Here is a 23,855-nt window from a genome sequence, read left to right on the forward strand (position 1 = left end):
ACACATACATGATTCCTTAAAACACTGGCTTAACCTTCTTAGTGTTTAGTAGCAAATATTAATGTCAAAGGGGTATGGCGGAGTTTGCTCCCTGAATTAAGGTAAATCAAAATGAGGTGGTGGCCAGGAGAAACAATTTTAGAAAACCGATAGCTTACATAGCTACCACTCCAGTAATGATTTCACCTGATGTTATCTAGGTGATTGGCAGTCATGGGACGTTGACGGGCTCCATATTGCACTTTGACATGTGTATGAATGCAGTTGCACAAACTTTGTTGTCTGTATGAGTAAACAGGAACCTGTACCCTGACCTGAGTCTGATCCATATGTTTATGTTAAGAGGACTGACAGTGTACTGCCTGGCTAAATAGGGAATTGCTGGGTATGCTGAAGTGGAAGAGAAGAGTTTACAGGTCATGGAAGGAAGGGCTGGTCACTTGGGAGGAATACAAGGCTGCTGCTAGAGGATGTAGGAAAGCAGCTAGGATGACTAAGGCCTCCTTGGAATTAAAGCTGGCAAGAGGGGTCAAGGACAGCAGAAAGAGCTTTTTCAAATACATGGCAGATAAAACTAACACCAGAGGCAATGTAGGCCCGCTGATGAACGGGATGGGTGCCCTGGTGACAGAAGATACAGAGATGGCAGAGTTACTTAATGCCTTCTTTGTCTCTGTCTACTCTGCCGGAGGCAGTCCTGAAGAGCCCAGTACCGCTGAGACCTCAGATGAAGATAGGTCAACAGAGCGGTTTGCCTTAGTCAATGAGGAATGGGTTAAAGACCAGTTGAGCAATCTGGACATCCATAAATCCATGGGTCCAGATGGGATGCACCCGCAGGTGCTGAGGGAAGTGGCGGAGGTCATTGCTAGACCGCTCTCCATCATCTTTACCAAGTCTTGGGAAATGGGAGAGGTGCCTGAGAACTGGAGGAAAGCAAATGTCACTCCCGTCTTCAGAAATGGCAAGAAGGAGGACCCGGGTAACTGTAGACCGGTCAGCCTCACCTCCATTCCTGGGAAAGTGATGGAACACCTTATCCTTGGTGCCATCCTAAGGCGTATCAAGGATAAGAGGGTTATGAGGGGCAGTCAACATGGCTTCACCAAGGGGAAGTCATGCTTGACTAATCTCTTAGCGTTTTATGAAGAAATAACACGGTGGATGGATGATGGCAGAGCGGTGGATGTGGTCTACCTTGACTTCAGCAAAGCGTTTGACAGTCTCCCACAGCATCCTCGCAGCTAAATTGAGGAAGTGTGGTCTGGATGATCGGGTAGTGAGGTGGACTGTGAACTGGCTGAAGGGGAGAAGCCAGAGAGTTGTAGTCAATGGCATCCTGGGGTGTATTAGAAGGGGGGTGGTTAGTAGGTCGAGAGAGGTCCTCCTTCCCCTCTACTCTGCCCTGGTGAGACCTCATCTGAAATATTGTGTGCAGTTCTGGGCCCCTCAGTTTAAGAAGGACAGGGACCTGCTGGAGAGAGTCCAGCGCAGGGCAACTAAGATGATTAAGGGAGTGGAGCATCTCCCTCATGAGGAAAGACTGAGGGAGCTGGGTCTCTATAGTTTGCAGAAGAGGAGATTGAGGGGTGACCTTATTAGTGTATATAAATATGTAAAAGGGGAGTGTCACAAGGATGGAGCCAGGCTCTTCTCAGTGGCAAACAATGATAGGACAAGGGGCAATGGGTGCAAACTGGAACACAAGAGGTTCCACTTAAACTTGAGAAGAAACTTCTTCTCAGTGAGGGTGACAGAACACTGGAACAGGCTGCCCAGGGAGGTTGTGGAGTCTCCTTCTCTGGAGACATTCAAAACCGGCCTGGACACGTTCCTGTGTAACCTTATCTAGGTGTTCCTGCTCCGGCAGGGGGATTGGACTAGATGATCTTTTGAGATCCCTTCCAATCTCTAACATACTGTGATACTGTGATTTGGGATTTAACTTGTTGGCTGAAAGTAAGCACGTTTGTTCAAAACCATCTGAAAAATGTTCAGTGTTAAGGGCACAGCATCTACCTGTTCCATTGTGCTCTGCCTTTCTGTATTAATGTTGTGCAAAGGTCAAGATTCACATTCTTCTGTCTGCCAAGCATTAGATCCTGTATGACAATACTGATAACCGTGTCCAATTAGAACCACCAGCTGTCAAGGTCAGGAGAGATGTTACAGCTTGACTCCTCGCTACCTTGGGCTGTATTCATTCTGCAGTAAGCAGAAGTGGGTTGTGTTTTGGATGGAGATTTCCAAAGGTGCTTTCAAAAGTGTTGGTGTTTTGACAAATGGTGATGAACCTCAATCACTGGCTCATTCTAATGAGTCCGCAGAGCAGAATGCCATCTGTTCTGTCTTTATAATCAGCTCTATAGTACATTTCATAAGAGATGGGAGGCAGCCTGAGTGTATCAATTACTTTAATAGGTATTACTTTAAACTTTGAATTAGTAATTATATTTATTAAATGCTCCTGGCATTAATTGAATTCTGCCTACCCAAACTGCCCCCTGAAGTTTCAGTTAAGAGGTAATTTGCTATTGGCCCTTAAGTAGGTCTGTAATACTGTCAGTTCCATGTAATCAAGCACTGTTTTTTCTCTCTCTAAGAGGCATGGCTTAACTCTGAATGATTCATAGGAGGCACTAAAATAAACCATTATATCCTGAAGCTCTGTGTGCGTGATAACCTTTACGTCTTTCAGGTGGTTAAAGTGCGCTGATTCTGTTGTTCAAAATGTTGATACCTCAACTCCGGGAACTGTAGCTTTATTTAACTTCTGTTTTATGACTGGCCTTGCTAAAGCTGATCTGTTTATTATCTTAATAGCTTACAAAACATGCTACCACTGATTGCTAGATATGTTTGGGTGCAGAAAGATAATGCACTGTTTATTTGATAGTAGCTGTGTTTGTGAAACCTCACGTGAATTTAAGAAGCTGTCATAGTGTGCCTTCTCTCATAAATGATGAAAAGGCAAAGTTATCAATAGATTTAGTTGTTTGTTTAACCTGTCTTAGAATAGAAGATATAGTGTGTTGTAGGTAGCAGGAATTGCTATGTGTGGTAGAAATGCATGGCTTTTACTTAAATGGATGGGAAAATGAGTAATAGTGCAAGATATGACTGAGAAACACCCATAGAAAAAATTTATAAAGTAATTAAATGTAACTGCAGTGACTAAACTAATGTAATGATAAATGTGGCAGTAAAGCTTATCTGAGCTCCTGCTGAACTTTGTGAATTCTTCATTAACATTTTTCTTAAAATCACTCTTTTCAGGTTTTGATCACAACAAAGACAGATGCTGATGATATCAGCACTCAGTATGCTTTGGATAGCAATGGGCATGTAGCTTCTAAAAAGCCTTCTCACCTTGGACAAGGTAGGATGTTCTGATAACTGCACTGTGACATAAATATTTTGTGTTTCTCTGAGGCTCTATTCAATGTTGGAATACCTGTTCTGCACTTGAAAGCTGAGTATGAAATCTTTGCAGCTGCAAACGTGTCTTGCCTTATGTCTGTCAACTGAGGATGTGTTATTGTAAGAAATAATATTTCTTGTAAGTTGTTTTAGATAGTAATTATAAGCTAGCCTCTCCTTCTCTGACTCACTTCAAGTTGTCAGCAGAAATAAAAGCTGTAAAAATTCAATGCCCCAGGTCCAGGCATACTTACTATGTAAGTATATGACAGATTTGCTCAGGACTAAAATAACGTTTCTGTATTTAGCAAAATCCTTGCTCTAAAGGAGGAAGAGTTGCCCTGCTGCTGTGTGAACGAGTTGCAGGAAGCAGCATGGCTACAGGACTAGGCAAACTCCCAGTTCTTTCTAACCTGCAGGATGTGTATGGTGCTCGCAATCTTCCTGCATGTTTGTGTGAAAGATTAAACTTTCACTTTTCACTGACCTCAGAGGCGGCCTTGGTGGTTCAGGCAGCATGTCCTCTACCTTGTGTTCTGCTCAGCCGCTTGTTGCTGAGTGAGTACTGTTAAGGTCACGCTGTGTCCTCACATTCACAGTGTGTATTCATAGAAGAGGTGTGCACCTTTCTTGTGACAAGCGTGTGCTCCTTGGGAAGCACTTGCAGCTTTTCCCAGCTGAGCTGCAGTGGCTGCTTGTCAGTATCGTGCCCACAACCTGCCCCCCCAGCTGCTTGCAGTGCTCGAACCCCAACAAGGTCCTGACTACAGTCTGGCATCTCTCAGCACCAACTGGCCACAGGGGGCCATTAAGTGAGAAGATGCTGCTGAGGTCCAGTACATGGGCAAATACTGAAGAAAGCTGAGAGCTCTAATTTTAGCTAGTATCAGTCATTTTTAGGATTTAGACTAGTATTTTCCATGGCTGGAAAGCCTATGGGTTGCATTGCTGTGTCTTTGTCAAAATTGTTGAAGGATTAGCTGAATTTTGTGACATATTTAATACTTTGAAATATCGTTACGGGCAAGGATTTGTGATAGTGTTGGTAGATGACTATTCCACCCCTTACTGTGAGTGTTGAGCAGAGGTATCTGGCTCTTCAGGTACTACCTTAAAGCAAATCCTTGCAAAAGGCCTTAATAGAGCACTGTTCCTTTGCCTTCAGTTATGTCTGATTAGATTCTAGTGTGTTAACCGTTTTACTAATGAAAGTTAACTTACTATGCACTGAAAGTGTCTTCAGCTTTATTTAGTGCTGATTCTCACCATTGTCAGTGTGTATGAAAGAAAGATTAATGCTGCAGTCATAACTCTGAATAAAGGAGGGGAGTCACAGCACTTGAAGTGCTTTTTGGGGGAGGATGACTGCTAATTTGGTATATTTCTTCTCATGCTAGTGTACTCTAATTTAGTGTTACTAGGGTTTATTTTGTATGCAGCAGCATACAGATAGATCTCTGCAATACCGAGTTGTTGGTATCCTTTCATAGTTATTTCTACTTTTTTTGGTCACCTGCTTGCAGGTACTACAGTTACAGTTCTAAAGTTGTTTAAGAATCTTCCTGTAAGAAAGCAGCTTTATTCAACAAATAGAAAATGTAAGGAAGAACTGAAGAAAGTCCAAGATCTATTGACAGCATATGGTATCATAAAACCAGACCTGAGGATAACCTTAACACATAATAAGGTAATATTTTTCTGTCAGCTGTCTTAAGGATCAGTTTCTGATGACTTTATGCAGTTCATCTAATACTTGCATAAAATCTTTCCTCCTTAGGAATTTTCTTTCATCATAGGTTTGTTTCACTTTTTTCCCTTCAGAGAGGTGTATTTATGATGGTTACAGGTTTAGATTATAAACTTCTAAAACTCAGGTTCAGATGGTTTTGGTCTCCTCCAACAGGTACCTGGTTAGATATATATAAAAATTATTTTACATGCTAGTAGTATAAGAATGACTTTACATGTTAGTGGTTAGTAACAGTGGTGGTAGTGGTGGTCTGCAGAACACAGAAGTGAGACCTTACTAGGCCATGGGGCCTGATCAAGTGTTAACCTAAGCCAACTGAAAAAACTCTCAAAACTGAATTGGTCAGGGTTGTCTTGCTGTGTAGTGAGTCATAAAAGCTCAACACATAATGGTGGTTCTATTTTAAGAAGTTGAAAAATTCAAAACAATTTTCTACATGGGTGTAAGGAAGTTTTATAACAACAGACTTTTGTTGGGATAGTTGTTCTTTGTTTATAGACTTGGAACAGATTCAGAGGCTACTTGGAGGCTACTTTGTCTTCACAGCATATTGAACATAGCTGATTTTATTGTCTGTGCTCCTGCTTGTTTTCCTTTTTTGAGGAAACCTGCTAATGAATTTCCAAGTTGCCACAAAATGGAGAGCGACATCTTGTGGCAAGATCCCTCAGCAGTTCTTTTTCTGTTCTAAAATAATTTTGTTTGCTTGATCTTGCTACTGGGCCTGTTCATTGAGCAATTTTGATCAGTTACTCTTATGAACCAAACATTCACATTTCAGTTCCTTTTCAGTGGGAGTGACGAATGACACTGCTTTCTTGAAATGGCAACAGATTGCCCATCCTTTTCTGGAGTTATAAAACATGCTCTGACTATATTTATGTATGTATTTCTAAAGAGCAAAGAGTAGAAACTGTGAAAAACAAAAGCCATCCTTGTTGCTATAGAATTAGTATTGCAAAGCTGAGAGTGTAGCTACTTTCAGTCTTCCTTCATTAGGACTGCAGAAGCTTCAAAACCAGAGGTTCCAGGGGTGTGCACTTCTTAAGTTGTGTTAAGCTCCTTGATATACTTAGCAGTGGTTCACAGTACTTATCTTAAATGTTGGTTAATAAAACTAGTTTTGTCTTTTATTGGTGTTTTTTTTTTTTTGCTCTCTCTGAAAAGTTGCAATTTTTTTATTATGATATTTTGATTTCATCCCCTTTGATTAGACTGTTACATATCTTGGTTTTCCTTGTTTTCTCTGCTTAGCTTAGTACAGTAATATGTAATAAGTTGATCACATCTCTTTGTCACAATACTTACTGCAAAAATGGTGTGGAGAGCAGCACAATAGCCATCACACATTGGTTTTGACAAACTGCCCTATTAGCTTCAGAGATAAATTCTTCAGTACACTTTGATTAGGTAAAAGAATTCAGTACAAATGCTATCTGCAGGCAGTATCATTCATTGTTATGACAGCGATGATGCTGAGTTTTTGGGCTCTTCATTTTGCACTGCCGGCCTTAGATTTGTGTTGATTTGTTTAGGAAAAGAAGCAAGCAAGAAACTGCTCAGACGTTTTAACACAAGAGGTCGCTCGATAGCTATTGCTGAGGAGGGAAAATGAAATCATACAAAAAGTGTAGCCAGTCTCTCTGCATGTGTAAATTCTTTACAACAGTTTGAAAATGCTAATCTTTGAATGCAGATTCCTGTCTTTCTACTGCTGTTATTCCTTGTGAAATAAATGTCACCTACTCTGCATCATGCCTTTCAAGACATTTGAAATTGTTAAATTATACTGAATTGGCTTCTCTGAGTTTGGGGTTCTTTTTGCTGGGGGTTAGGGTCGAGGGGTTGGGAGTTGGTTTTGTTCTTGGTTTGTGGGGGTTTTGTGGTGGTGGCTGTTACTTCTGTTTGAAATGCATTCAGAGAAAGAATCAACTTACTAGAACGGCTTTATCTTTCACGTAGCTCATAGATTATGTATTAGTTTAAGGAAAATGTATATGCATTTATTCAGAGGGATTCCTAGAATCCCAAATTCTTGAGGCTGAGCCAATACTTTCTGTTGCAATGGAAGAAGATACATGTCAGGAGTAAGATCAGGTTCCGAGTTTGAAAATAGTATGAAGATAGCAGACATGAGGTATTACAGAAGAGGAGGAAAGATGGGTTGAAAGAGAAGAGGTAGTAAGTGAAAAAAGTGTAAATGAAAGTGTATTTCAGAGAAATCTTCAAAATAAATGACAACACCAGGACATAAAAAAACCCAACAATTGAACAGACTTTGAAGTTCTGTATTTTGTAAGAAACTAAGGGGGGATGGAAGAAAGCATAGCCCTTGCTTTACAAAGGAAGAATGTAATGAGGCTGAAGCTTTCATAGAGGTGTTTGAAGCTGGGCATCTGTAATGGCTGCCTAATAGATTCTAGCAGAAACTTGTTTTAGTAAGTCAAGCACTTATGGAGCTGTTGAATATATATATATATTATATATATATATATATATACATGTTTTTAGGATGCACAATATGTTGCATGTTTTATTTCCACTATGTTTTTTATGTAAAGGTGTGCCTTCTGCTTCTGAAAGAGATTTCCAGCATTTTTTTCTTCTTGTTGTGCCACATTTTATCTCTGTATTGGTTAGGAAAATATCACCATTAAGTGTCTGATCTCTTTTCTGTGACGAACCATAATGCTTTTTCTGCCTTTGGGTGTTGTTTTTTTTTTAATTAGAAAAAAATAGGTATCCCTTTGTTAGTCATTCAAAGGTTCATTTATTGTGTATTCTCTGTCAGTGGATTTTCAAGATCGAAAATACTTGATTCCTCTTTCTGCTCAGAATGTTTTGTTTACATTAGCAATAAATAATGAATCACTTTGCAGATCAACCTTTGAAGTACTATTGCTATTTTGACAACTTGGATTAGCTAGTGCTCCTTCTTTTTATGAAGGTTTATCCTGCCAAGACATTCTTTGGATACTGATAATGTTGATCCTCTTGCCAGTATGGTTATGTTAGAAAGAGGTATTTTTCTTCTTTCATCACCATGTTCCTTGAAAGCATATTGAATAATGAGACAGCCAAATGGAAATAATTTACATGAGTATTCGGCAAGTATATTTAAAGTTAATGTTATCTGAAGGCATGATAAGAACATTACAAAGTCAGCTGCCGCTTAAACTGTATCAAACTCTTCAGCCCCAAATGCTATGTTCTGGCCACCTATGGGCTCTGGCTATAATTTACCCAAGCTGGTGGAGGGTTCTTCCCCTTAACTCAGTCTTGTAAGCCACTTGCAAGTTCAGGAAATGCCTTGTGTGTTGAAAGGCTGATAAGATGGAATACTTTAATTCTGGTCTAGTTACCTATATTTCACAAATGCTGAAATAAGAGAGGACACCCAATAACTATACCTGATTTAACGATTTCAGATATGATAGGGCTGAACAAATTATGGCAACAGGTGGTTGAGATGGTGCCTATCAGCAGGTCATACCATATGCAAGTGGTCCCATGTCTTGTGCAAAGCACAGGTGGGCCATAAGGAGACTAAATAAATTTTACAGCTCCTGTTGAGGAAAAACATGCATAAGGCAGTATTTTTTATCTGGTGTTTTTCATGCATAATATTTTGAAGCCTTGCTCACACACAGTTCTGCTTCTAACTAGGTCTTGTTTGTTTCTTAAGAGAATCATGGGTCAGAACTTCTGGATGCAAGAGGTCCATTTTGAATCTGTTATAATAACTGTGGATTTTATTTTTCCCAAAACCCCTTTTGTGGTTGCTGTTGACCTAAAGGGTACCATCTTTTCTGTGTCTGAGTTCTCTGTAGTAAGTGTGGAGGTTTTGAAACAGAGTAAGTGCATTAGGATAAATTTACCTTTTTTAATAATGCCATCGTACTTTGCATTCATTCATTTGTGCTTCCAAACTCTACTGTAGCTGTATGTTGAAAAGAAATCTGCATTGAGCAGAAACAGCAGCATGTAAGCTCTTTTGCAAGTTGGAAAGGCCACTCTGTTTAATGTAATAATGATAAATTAAGTCCATCCCTAATCTGTGTGTCTTAAAATTTAAAGAGGAATTATGATTAAGAATCTGCAGTGCCGTGCTTTCATGCGGACCTGGAATACAGCTCAGTCTTTACTCCCATTCATTGTTCAGTGGCTTTGCTGAGAAAGCCAAACAGAGAGTTAATTATGATGTTTTTTGTGCTGAGGACACCTGTCCACTAGGAAATGCTCTGAGACCCCCAACTCGATTTACATCAGGCAGAGAACAGCTGCCAGATGGTAACTACTTTGGTCACCACCAACCTGGTTGAATTTGAACTGGTGACCCAGAGGTGAAATGCTTTATATCCTATTACTAATTCCTTGAGGTTTCCAGTTTCTCATCCATCACTTTTTTCAAATGACAGCACAGTATATGTCTGAAATGTCAAAACAATTACTGTTTCACATATGTGGGGATTGTTGCAAAATCTGAGAGGTGCCCTTAGTTCTTGCAAGACTTTCACACTCACTTTGTAACTTAGAAAAGGTTAGCAGAAAAAGGATGTTTCAAAGCTTCCTGGGGGTTTTCCATCTTCCTTATCAACATACATTTATTTTTAACTGCTATTTTACAAAAGGCTTTTAAACCTCCCTTTATTTAATGGATTTTACTGTGATGATGTACGTCCTCTGAATGACAGTTTAGGATTAGGAACTGTGGTTTTTTGACAGTAGTTTAATTGTGGGGTTTTACTTTTTTTTCTTTTTTTTTCCCTTCTGCTATGGAATTCAATTTCTGTAAACACTCATAGCTGAACACGTGTGGTTAAAGCAGCCAAAAAACTTACAGCTCTCTATAGTCTTTGTAATTCTTGAAAGCCTCTGAAGACGTGTTACCAGATAAGGGTCTTGGTTCCTTGTAATAATGTTAACTCCTCTCCTAACTTATCTCCCAGCTCCCAAATCCAAGCATTTCTCCACTGCATGATGCTCTAGAAAGCCATTTCATTGAGCAATATCACAAAAGGGAAATCTAGGCAGGAAACACATGGGAATTTGTAGGATTAATGGTGCTGTGGAACATTACTGTCTTTCAACAAGTCTCCTTGATAGCTGTAATGCTGATGCCCATGGGATAATGAGGTATGTCAGCTGCATCTGATGAGGGGAAAAATGGTGCCTTGAGTTTCTCTTGCATACCTTTACTGGTAGTTGTCCCACCATCAATTCTGAAATGGGTGGGACACCTGCTTCCTCACGGCAAGTATAAAATATACTGGGAAAATAATTATGATTGTGTGAAGAGTTGTGTTACTTTTCTTTAAGCTAAATTGAAATGCTGCTGTGATCTCTGTGTTCAAGGAAAGATCACACAAGAGCTCTCTTTTAGTCAGATAATTTACCATTGGTTTTAAAAGAAGACATCAGTTATGGCATGGAGCTGATAAACAACATCAATGCTGTTCAAAGCTGGGATTTTAAAGAATGTGGTTAGAACTTTATACTGATCTTTTCTTGATTTTAGCTGATAGGCTTTCTTCCACTGCTGAGAATGTGCCAGCCCTTGCAGCTAGAGATGTAAGGTGATGTCTTGTTCTGGATATTGCTGCCTGGCTTTGTTCCTGTTTATAAAAACAGATAGGCAGTGTTTTCAGTTATGTTGGAGCCTAAACTATCGGGTTTTAAATCAGGAAAGCTAAGGACAGGATTTTAAAGCAAGTAAAAGAATGTTAGACTGTGAAATACAGTTCTCTTTTACAGAGCTAACTCATGTTACCAACCTACTGTTCATGTACCATGAACATAGAGGTACATAGAGTTACTGTTCATGTAACCATGAACAGTACCTCTACTAGATTTTTACACCCTTGAGCATTATTACAGAATAAATAACACAAGGATCATCACAAAACAAACGGAGAAATTACTGGGTTTCTGGGCAGTAAAAGTCCATTTCATTATGTTACTGTCATTATGTAGCAATAACTTGTAGCATCATGGTTGCACTGAAGTAGTCACAGCCAGCAGTAGCATCCAGTCCCCAGCTCTGATTAAGGTTTTTCTTTTGTCTGTGATTGCAGATCATTGTGGCTGCTGATAGAAGTTCTGAAATGTAAAGGATAGTTAAGGATGAGGAGTGGCCACATTTTTTCCTCTGTCCTTCCTTGGTATCTGAGGAGGCAAATGTGAGCAGCTCTTACCTACTGGCATATCCCAGGGACCCCAGTGGAAGGAGTTTGCATACTGTTTTTCCACTCTTTATCAAGAAATCCTTTCGGGCTACATCTGTGTGTCCCTAAGTAAGAGATGTCTTCATGTGTGCATGTGTATTGTCATCCTCCACAAAAGTATGCATGTATCCTAGGGCTGGATGGAGTGGAGAAATACATTACATACGCATACATGCACATACTTATCTTCTGTATATGTGCAATAGATTTCACATTCGTTATGACATTTTGAGGACCTAGATCAGGTAATCCCTCTCAATGAAGCAAGGAGGGAGGTATTTGGCTAGCTCTAGCAAAACCTAAGACGGGCCATATGTAATAATATATCTTTGAGTAGGCTGTTTCTGCAGTGTCATCATACTGACTAGAGTCAAATTCTTCCTTGGCTCATACTGGACACCCGCTTTATATGACCTAGAAAAAAAATATAGAGGGGAGTGTGGGGGTGTATTTTTAGCTAAACTAAAGGGTATCAGCAAGGTTAAAAAAATAGGGTATTGCAGGAACCTCATGGAAACAGGCATTTGCTAAAATAAATTAAAAGAATGGCCATTGTTTCTTTGTGGATTTGCTAATGCCTGTTGATACGTCTGGAGAATGTAGACAGACAATTTTCTTTAAATTATTAGCTATTTCTGTGTTACTGCTTCATAACGTGCAGTCAGGGCTAAAAATTAACATACCATCTAATTGCGCTTGCAGTATAGTAGTATATAAATTTATATATATAAAATACTACTATACATATGTATAGTAGTATAGAAATTTAGTTGTCTGGCCTTTTTAGTAAGTAGGCTTTAATTTCATTTGCAGCTGCAACCAGTTCCCAAAACTTTGTCTGTAGTTCTGAGCATTAGTATCTGATAAATATATGAATAGTTAAAAAATACCCCTTGAACTTATTAACAGTATCTACTTCTAGCAAGTTTGCATTTAATAAGTTCTTGCTCTCCAGAGCTTTCTTACAACCACCTTACTGAAGTGTTCTTTTCACAGTCCTGAGTATCAGCCATTCAACAGGTCAAGCAGTGTAATAACCTTGCATTAATCAGCAGCTAACATTTATATCTGTACCTGCCACATCACACTAGTATAACCTAAAATAAACAGCATGATGTTTATATTAGTCATGTAACCAGTGTCTTTCTCAATTTGGTCACATACATTTCATTTAAAGTATATCCAGTAAAGAAAAAAAAGGCTTGGCACTCTGTGTTTCCATTTTAAGTAATCAATTTTAAAATAGAAGTGGTACAGGATATGTTTTATAAGAGGAGCTCTAAAGAAGAGGACAAATTCTTTCATCACTCCAAAATGTCTTTGAGGAGATTTAAAGCAGGTGTTAAGGAGAGAGGCTGAGAGGCAGCATGCTGTGGGCAGCCCTGGGCTGTCCTTAGCTGCTGCCTGCTGCAGCAGCACGGCAGGGACTCCCTGCCAGAGCTGTGTATACCTGGCCCATGGCTGTGCCTGCTTGCTTCAGTTTCTCCTCTGCCCTCCCTGAAGTAAATTGTACTTTATATTTGAGGGGTTCATGCTCCCTGTGGGATGGCTGAGCAGTGATCCACCATGTGACAGGCTTGTGTCTAGGAGGTTTGTTAGATTCAGGCAGACTGAAAAGCCCCACTTTGCAAATGCTGCAGAATGTAAGTAGAAATGGAAAATTAAAGATTTGGGGAATAGTTTTAGGATCAACAGTCTCAAAGCTTTACAATTCCACCTGTCCTGTAGGAAGGGAATATCGTTTTACAGGAGCACTGTGTGCTTCTGTGGAATTCACCCCTGAAGGGCAGCAAATATCCCACTGGACAGGTGGAATTTTAAGGCTGTGTATTGCATTTCTTGAGATGGGTGCATGTGTATTCTTTGCTCACTCACCGTGCTTTCACATAACATCCTATACCAATATACTGTGAACTCATTTTGAATTCGGTGGACACCTAGCACCTAGTGAAAGCATCCGTTTTAAACAGCACTAATAATTACTAAACAGTAATATGAGGCTTAAATTGCAACTTGCTGCAGTTTTTTTCTTTTGTGTTTTAATGTTGCAAATTGAAATACACTCGGTCAGCTAATAGTGGCAGACATAAGTGGATCTGAATTGAGCAGTGTCAGTTGCCTAGAAGCAGAAAGGCAACTAAGAAATTTTTCTTAATAGTTGATACCAATAAGAGTCAGTGGATTTGGAGTTAAATTCATGGCTATTTAGTATAGGACTTCTCATTAGTGAGAGACAACATTTCAAGCCCCAAAGTAGCTCATATTTACTGTATATGTAAGAGGACCTGACATGTAACTTCTGATGCAAATTGCAGTTCATACTGCCTTACTGTATTTAGTAAATCTTTGCGATAGTATTGCAACATGTGTAGCTAATAGAGGAGATATCCTTTTATCCTTTTAATATTTATAAAATTTTCTTTAGACAACCACTTTCTTTATGCTTCCTTAGGTACTGCCTCCCTTTCTAAATAGCAGGTTTGTCATAGACTTGGACTATCCAGATAAGAGAATGGGCATCCCAGTAGCCAGATTTCTAACAAACAGCCTATATCTTGAGTATAGGTACCATAAACATTTCAGTCACCTTCAAATGCTGACCACTGTGCCAGAGACATGTCATAAACTCTCAATATATGTATGCTTGGTGAAAACACAAAGCCTACTGCTGTACATCTAAGAGAAGTAATATTTTTATTGATTTGTTCTAATAATTGTTTCCTGTGCAGAAGACCAGATAAGCCATGTAGCATCCAAAAATACAAGCTTGCTTAATTTTTCAATCACTATGAGTCTAAAGAAGTAATACAATATGAGAAGACATGACAAAAAGTACCATACCGTGTGTTATCACTGAAAGCTGTGATTGTAAGGGGGTCAAAGTACAGAATGTTACATATACAGTATGTGTGCAGTTGCATATGCATGTTCATAGACATGACTTGAGTTCAACAAATATAATGTCAAAAATTTGACTCTGTGCCATTTGCTTCAGGCAGTTATTTGGCAGAAGACCAGGGTGTCAGATCACAAAATGGCCTGTATGTCAGTTCTGGGAACAGCCGTTATGGGCAGTATGGTACCTTTTCAACACTGCTGTGAAGATCCTGAGGTGAGTTTAAACTTCCTTATCCCAAACCCACTTAAAGCCTCAATAAAGACACCTCAATCAGTATTCAAAAAGAAGGAAACTTTGAAAAAGAGTGTTATCTTCAGATTGACACATGATTAGTGCATTTGATTTTATTGCTGTCCTCTCTGTAAAATTTATTGGTTTGGTGATTGAAAATCCACTCCCAAGAATTATCTAGTCAGGACTCATGTGGTACTGATCAAATGGCAGTGCAAACAGTTGCGATGACAAATGCAGAATTGCTGTTTGCTCAGAGATGTCTAAGTGGGTGCATTCAGCATGTTAAGTTGTATTTAATGGGATTATTCAGACTTTAATATACCTAAGTATTGCAATTTAATGGTATTATTTAGACTTAAGTATTGAGTTTGTCAGAATGCTTGTAGTATACGTATACAGGGTAATGAGGGAAAAAAAGTAAAGTTGCTTCTTGTAGTTTAGAGTGTTTTAGTTGTTCATGCCTGAGCAGAACATCCAGAGTCATTCTTACCTAAATGCAGGTTGGATGTGTCCCACAGGGCAAGTGCAGGGAGTTCCAAAGGGAAGACATGGGGGTATTTAGAAGGGCTTGAAGGAGTCACTCAGATTCTCACATTACCTCTCTGCTATATCATGAGGCATCCATATTCCTTGAATAGAAGTGGGGGAACATTCCATCTCTCCCTCTCTCTCTCTAAATAGTGTGTAGAATACCATGTGCATCATTTATAGGTATATAAGTGATCCATGCATATTACTTATGCACTAATCTACATTCAGAAACCATGGGCATTTCTAAATTAAGCATCCAAACACTGTGAAATAACAGAATTAAGGTTGCCTGCATAACTCTTTCTTTCTCTGCTGTGTGCAGGTATTGGGATAGGGATTTAATGACAAGGCATGTGCTGCTTTTTTCCTTCCCATGCCTCATTCAGTACACAAACCAGAGAGCAGCTTTTTTCTTTTTTTTTCCTTTCCTACTTATTCATTGTATAGTTTCATACTCCTTTGCTGCAAAATTTACTCCAAAGACAAAATTAATCTTGCTATAAACAACTTCCTGTAAGCTGTACCTTACTAACTGCAGAGTTAAAACTTCTGTGATCGTGGGGTTTCAAAGACTGGCCTTCTTCAAAACATCTCCATGAAACAAGAACACATTTCAAGCTGATTCCAAAGCATGCACATGAAAACGTGGGAGCTACTTGTAAAATAAAGTAAACTAAGCAAATAAAAAATTGACACAATTTTTTACGTGTATAAAACAGCATTATGCCTTTCACATCCCCAGCCTTGTAAATGGATGGATCTGTTTTGTCTGAAAACTCACACAGGAAATTTTCCATGTCCCTCCTTCTGTGGAGGTTAAGTTTAGCAGGTAGAAGTGAAACTGGGACAAAGACAAGTACTTAAGAAAGACAGTGTATTGTCAACACAGATATATTTAATATTTGGATAAATTGATTTTTATTAAAGTTATTAATTTTGAAAAGTTAAAAGCAAAAATTCTGTAATACATTCCAGTTTGTGATTTTTTGTCTCTATGCTTCGTGTGTTTTTAATGTGAAAATTCTAATAATTAAGCATTAGTTGTAGAAATTGTTGCTGACTTCAGTGAGCACACTGATATTCTGTGTGGCTGTAAATAGTAACAGCACTCAGCCACTTCTAAATCTGTCAACTTCTTAAATGGAGTTATTTAGAGACTTTCAGTTTTGCTTTAATGCTGTCTGTATATAAAAAATGTTGTTTGGGGTGAAAGACTTTTTGCACAAATATTTGGGAATTGGAAAAGGAGCTTGAAGCATAGAGGAGGAACATTCAGGGAGGATGTGATAAAGTTGCAGAATAAAGTCTAGAAGTGCTGCATGTTGTTTTCTGATAATCATCCAACAGATATTTGACACCTCTTTAACTTGACCAGTGGTGTTTGGTTATGTGCGAGGTTGCTGACCAGAACACTCCAGCTTTAGCACAGAATGCTTATTACAAGGTCAAGAGGGAATAGGGGAGTACATGAGCAGATAGCTGGTGTGACGTAGATGAATGGGAAGACTAGGCCAAATCCCAGGGATTTTAAATTCCATTTCAAATGTATGATAATTTGGATTTTAGTAAATACAAGTGGCTCTGCCAAAAGCAAAGCTAACAAGGTCTGATTTCTGTGTTCAGTGATCCACCCTGCTACTAGAACATTCTACAGTCTTTCCCATATCTCCAAAATCTCCATCCTTACCATGCCCCAGTGTTCCTTCACCTATTAGTTGGTGCCAGTAGCAGTGGGGTGATGCATGGGGCAATACGTGGGTTGACTGAAACATCAGTTCTTACATGCTAATGGGTCCTGGCTTTTGGAAAGTTACAATTGCCTTTCCCTCAGTAAGGTCATTATCTTAAGGCTGTCCTCTCCAAGCAGCTGCCAGTTATCACAGAAATTGTGGAAATCTAATATCTTTGGGATTTCTGCTTCTTCATCAGATTGAACTGAAATCGATCCAGCAGTTTCAAAGTTGCTTGGTAGGGGAGAGGGGGAGGTGATGGGACAGGCAGCAGAAGTCATCGGCTTCATTTTGACCTGAAAAAAGTAAGCTGAAGAATCTCAACAAAAAAAATCTTAAAACTTGAAGTTTGTTAGGGACTCAAATCATGTGAGTTTTTGAGGCTCCTTGGCAGTGCTGTGTGCTCACAGGTTCTGGTGGGGTCATGGGTGCTCAGCACCCTCAAGAGTCAGCTGATTTGGATACAGGTGGCGTAGGTAAATTTAGGTGCCCTGAATAAATGCCCTGTGACAGGCTATTTAAAGTGCCCTGCATGTAGAAAGGAAAGGACTGTGTGTTTTGGGCTTTCCCCACAGGAGTAATTCACTTACTGCCTTCACCAGGTTGGGCAGCAGTGCATGCCTTTAGCTTGTACAGGGGTTAAGTTGGAAATCCCACAGTCAGCAAGCCTAAAGCTGGCCAGTGTTCTCTGCAGTCTTCGGCTGCAGACAGCAACATGATGCAAGTGGTAGCCCAAATGGGGAAATTTCTCAATAATTTCATCAAGAAAAATAGATACAAAACCATCCTTCTCAACCTCTTTTTTTTTTTTTAATTGCTTTTACTTTTTTTTATCGTAACTTTCAAGAAGCAGTGCATGCGTTTGACTTGGACTCCTGTACAATTTCATCTTAATATCTCACCTCTAGAAAGAACTCCAAAACTGTTTAAAATAATTTTTTTGCTGTATTTGTTTTATCATTGCAGATAAATCTCTCTGGATTTCTCCCAAAAGCTGAGTCAGACAGTTCTTTGACAAGCCTTTCAAGTTCAGAAAGGAGTTTTGTTTTTATAAATAATCGTCCAGTTCATCAGAAGGAAATACTGAAGGTAATATCCTATAGCTTTTTATTCAAGGAATAGAAACATTACTTGTTTGAGGACAGAGACACCTATGTAATCTATAACCTTTTTCCCTACATAATATAACTAGAGTATTAGAGGCAAAGATACTAGCATTGTAGTTTCTTGTAAGAGAATTCTTCTAAAACTAGTTCTGATTTTGTCTGCTTCTTGCTGTGGGCTTGTCAAGCAAATACACATACTTTCCCTTTAAATTCCTGTATGCATTGGATAAAAATGAAAGTGATAGTGCAGCAGCATTGGCTGCAGCTAGGCATTGTACAGGCAGAATTTGATACTCTTGGGTTTCTCACACTACTGAACCTTACAACACCTCATTTGGAGCAGCCTTTCTGGCCTAATCCTTGCCCTCCCCAGAAAGGAAAATCATATTCATGCCAAAGTGTACGTGTAAAAAACAGTAGAGTCAGTGAAGAGTTTTCAGCTGCAGGCAAAGCTTTATAGATGTAAACCCTGAGCCTATGTTGGTATGTTAAGTGCTAAATAATGCTAATCCATCTCCATGCAGTATTTGATGTGCCCACTTCTTCTGGGAGTTTAAAGCTCAGCTTGAGTCCTGCAATAGAATCAACTGTTAACCACAACACAGAAGCCTAGATTCAAAGTGAGGTTGTTCTTGTAGCAGTGCAAATAGTAGTGTTCCACTGACTCTTTGTGTGTGTGTCAAGATTTTTAATCATTTGCTTTTTTTGGAGGAGGGCGGTTGGGGTTTTACTGAGCCAGGTGAGGTTAAGTACACATCTGTAAGAACACGTTTTGGTGGGTTTGGAAAACAAGCTATAGATCACTTTTATCTCTGTGAAGTGTATGGGGAAGAAGTGCTGGGGGACCTTTTATTACTACAGTTCAGTGCCAGCTGAGAACAGACTGTGGGAAGATTAAGGTTAAAATAACTTGAAAATATTCGAAGAATTTTAATGTAATTTAAAAAATATTTAAGAAATAAAAAACTCCCAAACAATTAAAAAAAATTAATCTGCTGTGGCTCTTAGGTTTTTACAATCAATTTATGATTTTTTTGTCTTGTTAATGAATTCTTTTCTCCAGGATGTATGTCTGTGGAAGGATCCCTGATACTAGAAGGAAATTCAGGGATCTTTATTTGACCCTTCTAGTTAACAAGACCAAAATTCTGAAACAACTCAATAAATCTGTAGCCTTTTGGAGGAGTTTTGGGGGGCATTATAGAGAAAATAGTAAGGGCAAATAGAGCTTGAGGAAAGCTGTAAATATATAATTGGGTTAAAAAGAAAGGACAAAATCCTGTTCTGGAAAAAGGGCAGATGTGTAGTGCAAGTGGTACCTTGTCAAACAGAATTAGGTCTGGATGAAAGAGACAGCAGTGAAGTTACATGCTGTATGGGTAGATTTTCTTTAAAAGCCAGCCATTCTAACAAGTGTTTGTGTTGATGAGGAAGTAACTGGAGTTGCAGTCCAATCTGGGCATACCATCTTTTCTTCAAAGTGTGATCAGTACATTCATTCAGAAAGTCGAAATAGCAACCATTAGTATCTTGAAATTGGTTCCAACCAAAACTCCAACACATCTTTTGTGCTTTTATAATGTCAAATTTTGGTTTTGTGCCTTTGTGTCTATTTTATTGCCTTTACTGACATCTCTTTATTAAATCGATCTGTAGTTAATTCGACAGTACTACAGTCTGGTGACACACAAGGACTGTACTCGTTTATATCCTGTCTTCTTTCTGAATATTACTGTACCTGCCTCTACTGTGGATGTGAATTTAACACCTGATAAAACTCAAGTTTTACTGCATTATAAGGTAATTAAGGTTTTAATCTGGTTTTAAGTTGTCAGCCTTTTACTTATATAAGCAGAACAAGGGCTCCTGGGATTATGGAAATGTTTGAATATAGGCAGTGCCACTTTTTTGTTGTTGTTGTTGTTTTTGGTGTTTTTTTGTTTGCTTTAGTTACGTGATAGCTTGCCTTTATCACCGGACTGTTTTGTTTGAGAAGTATTGAATAGTTTGAGTATTATTCCAAAATCATTTCCCGTTTGATGTCAGGGAGTTTTACATTGTCAGGTATATGCATGTATCACTTGGTTTTCAGGTGGCTTTATAGTGGGAAAAGCTAAATAGGACTACAGTGTGTCCCTACATAAAACTCATGCTTAACTTGATACCTGCACAAAGTAATCACTTCTTAAACACCACATATGTGAAGGGAGAATGTGGGGGTGAATTGATTTCTGGTCAAAGCAGTATTTTGCCATTATGTGTATAAATTGTTGACATCACTGAAGTTTCAGGACATCCTTTTCATGCTATCAAGACCTGAAATTTAGACCATATGTACCTTTGTTTTAGAAGCTGTGATAAATGTCCATAAAGTTGCTTTTACTTATGAGCACTTCATATGAAAAACAGTGCCATAGAAATTAAGAAGGCAAATAGGTAAGGACATTCAAAGTAAATACAGATAGTCACACCAGTATGTTGATGATCTTCTTCACTGAAAGCTTTTGTATTTGTGTTAATCTTGTAAAAGTACTACCTGTCAAATGTCACTTATATGAAAATTAACGCAGCATTCTTGCATTTGATCCAGCTAAAAATCTTTCCTTTGGTGTTAGAAAAATGGTTGGGTTTTTTTTTTTGGTTTGGGGTTCTTTCTTTTTCATTTCAATCATTTGTTGCAAAGCTGTCTTGGAAGCAGGCACCATAATAAAGCGCCTACACAAACATGCTTGCATGAAAAGAGTTGGTGCATCTGTCTTGACTGTAAGTTTCTAACTCCATGTTAGGTGGGAATAGCTTTATGTGATACTGGTTTAAGCAGTCAGTACCGCAGTTAATTGTTTTTGTGATGTGCTAGGTATGCTGCGTCACTGGTTTACTCTGACAAAATATTTGAGGTATCCAGTTCAAAGTCTTTTTGAGCATATGTGAACAACTGCACTGCAATAATCTGTCCAGATTTCCTTGAAAAAATATTCTGGATAAGACTACTTTGCTTATTCTTCTATATCCTTAATATCTGTCAGTTAGATTTTCAGGTGTGCTTGTGTGTGTGGCTTTTCTGGGTTTTTTTTAATTTTTTTTTTTTTTTTTTTCCCCAGGAATCTGTCTTACTTGCTGTTGAAAATGTGTTGAAATCACTGTATGGGCCACTACCTGCTACAGTCCCTGGTGAAATTGATAAAACAGATGTTAACTCAGAAGACATGTTTGTTCATAGAACAGAACAAACAGATGTGGTTGTTAGTGAGATGGGACCATCTGGAAACGATGATCAACATGCTCATACTTCATTCCTTTCATTCAGCAGTGATGTGCAAAACTGTCAAGCAGGAAAAAACATGGAGATCTGCTTAAATCATCAGACGCTTTGTGGTGATGATGTACATAGTTGCCTGGACAAAAAAGAGGTTTCTAAGAGTGACGCCTTTCCAGACAGTTCCTTAAATTTATTGTGTGAGGATGAACAGAATAGACAGACTGATATTCGAAGTAGCAGTGTTCCTGTGGACCCCAGGTCTAAAAAAGCTGATGGGTGTCTTTTGAGTTCTGGTAATATTGATGAAATAGAAAAAAATGGGGAAGCTTTAGTCTCTAAAGACTTACCTGAAATCTCTGCTGATAGTTGGAGTATGGGAAGTGGATTTAAAAACTTTCTAGGAGACAACCTGGAGCCTGTTAAGATTTTGATTCCTGAAGTTGGAGGAACAATTAATAAGCAAAATGGACATCCTAGTGAGCAAAGCAGTGATCCACAAATCTCAAATCAAAGCATAGAGAAAAGAAATCTGATAAGTGATAAGTTTGGACATGTGACAGCTTATGACTTAATTAGTAGTAGAATAATAAAGAAACCAAAGTCTGCTATTGGATTTTTCACTCAAGAATGTCGTCCAAAATTGATAACTGATAACCCAAAGACCAGCATGGAGGATATTCTGCAGCAAATTGAAGAGCAGTGGGATAATTTGAATGAAGAGGAAAAAAAGAAGTAAGTTTTCAGGCTTTGACTTGCTTCTGTAGCTGGTAGTTACCAGTAAGTCACAAGTAGTGAATTAACAAAAAAATAAAATAACTTCCTAGTTATTTTATAAAAAAATAGAACAAAAAAATGGGGTTTGACTTTTTAAGATCAGTGTCAGTATTGTGAGTTGTCACATTTTGCTCTGTGAGAATGTGCACTGCTGATGTGAGTTACTCGTTTTGCCACTGTGTCATGCAGCAGTTAGGTAGGGATGGTTTTGCTGAATTGTTATTTACAGATAACAGGCAAGTAAATGTACTGTTTGAATCCTGGAAAATTCTGTTAAATAAGGGCTGCCTGTATGTTGTCACTCCCGATGCACTGTCAGTGAAAACCAGTCGGGTGATGGATGAGCTGTATAGTTCATCCAGAGTTTTTCCAATGCACAGTTCTTTTTTATTGTTATGAAGTGAGGATTCTTTTTCAGGATCTTTAGTACTTGAACATTTGATAAATTCCTTTCCTATAAATTCAGGAAGTGTCCCAACCCAGGGTACCTCAGAATTATATATGTAAAACCCAATCAGATGACACAAGGAATTTCTTTTTTCTCTAAACTGCTATTCCAGTGCCATTCACGCTATACTACAATTTGAATTTTAATCTCTTTCAGTCTGAACCAAATCTCTTCTTAGATTACAGTCTAAAACAAATTGTCACTGTTGTGTGTTGGTTTTTTTTTTTAATCCATCTGCAAGTAAGGGAAATATTTTAGCCTAATTTGGGGTGGAGGTTTAATCAGTTAAAATATTAGGTATATTTTGTACTTTATGTAGAACTTCTAATAAAAGGTGAATTAGAATAACAAATTTTGAGACATTCTAAGACTAGGTAAAAGAAAAGAAACGAAACACCAAACCTTTAACATCTTATTTGTAATTTTATAAAATGTAAACACTGTAGGGCATCACACAGATGATGAAAATAGTTCTTTAGTAGTTTTACATGTGATGATTTGAATGCAGATTGTGATTCGTAGCAGAAAGATTGGGAAATGAAATTTGGGTTGTGAAAAACAAAACTCGTTGGAAGTGTTATGAAAATCTGTTTTCTTAATGTGATGGAAGCTAGGAGATGCAATTAAGAAAGACCACTGAAGAGGAAATTATACTGGCAGTGTAATTTTAACGCTAATAAAAGAGAAGATTAGCAGTGTGATAAGAAAGAGAAACCACACCTATTGAATTATTGTTAATATATGTGTTTTCCTTGACGTTTTACTTTGTTTGAAAACATCTGCCTTGTTCTGAATATCAGCTATATCAGAGTTAAGTAAAACCTTTTTTATCTAGGCTCCGATTTACCTCATGCTAAGCAAGCAACATGCTATGATCACAAAACCATACATGTGAGAAAGTGTTTTGTCCATCTCTGTATTAGCAGAAATATTAATGTAATAGTAGAAATCTACTCCAATTATATTCACGCTTTTAATGAAATGAAACAAAAGGTTCTGCCAGCTGTTTCAGAAAATTTTAATTTGCTCTGCTTTAGCTTTTCAGATTTCATGGTTGCTTTCCTGGTACAACTGTTATGTTAAAGAGTGTGCCCACAGATTAACTTTGTATTAGTTCAGGAAGAAGACCTCTCTGGTAATTAAATTTTCCTTATATGTAGGGTTGAATGCAGTGTATTATATATACTATATGCATTTTCTATATACATAGGATTGAATCAAATGCATGCTGAAATGAACCACTAGTTTTATCCATACAGCTTCAGTGTACCTCTTTTCTGCTTTAAATCTCATAAAATTGCCTCAGAAAATAACAAACATGAAGAGATGCACGGACATCTTTCCCTCCAGTGCAGCAATGCACAAGAACTGTGGTTCATCTGGCAAAGAACATAATCTTGCCTATCAGATACTCTGGATAAATTGGGCCACCTAGAGGTAACAACAAATATGTATGCAACAGGGCAGCCAAAGTGCCACA

At 38.4% G+C, this 23,855-nt stretch overlaps 1 protein-coding gene across 7 annotated transcripts in view; it reads left to right on the forward strand.

The window, feature by feature from the left end:
* PMS1 (PMS1 homolog 1, mismatch repair system component) overlaps positions 1–23,855 on the forward strand; it is a 46,322-nt gene that overhangs the window by 7,578 nt on the left and 14,889 nt on the right. For 5 of the 7 annotated variants that reach the window (XR_009728915.1, XM_061376227.1, XM_061376237.1 and 2 more), the window contains exons 4-9: positions 3,277–3,379; positions 4,944–5,107; positions 14,390–14,506; positions 17,755–17,877; positions 19,551–19,694; positions 20,996–21,885. Coding sequence is in view for 6 of the 7 variants with exons in the window: in XM_061376227.1 (XP_061232211.1) it covers positions 3,277–3,379; positions 4,944–5,107; positions 14,390–14,506; positions 17,755–17,877; positions 19,551–19,694; positions 20,996–21,885 (1,541 nt within the window). In the remaining variant the exon portion in view is untranslated. The remainder of the gene's footprint in view (positions 1–3,276; positions 3,380–4,943; positions 5,108–14,389; positions 14,507–17,754; positions 17,878–19,550; positions 19,695–20,995; positions 21,886–23,855) is intronic. The other 2 variants (XM_061376216.1, XM_061376246.1) reach the window with 2 other exon arrangements.

This window comes from Neopsephotus bourkii, unplaced genomic scaffold (assembly GCF_033783945.1).
Source record: "Neopsephotus bourkii isolate Nb327-2 ecotype Australia unplaced genomic scaffold, CSIRO-AGI_Nbou_v1 NB_196, whole genome shotgun sequence".
NCBI classification, from domain to species: domain Eukaryota; kingdom Metazoa; phylum Chordata; class Aves; order Psittaciformes; family Psittacidae; genus Neopsephotus; species Neopsephotus bourkii.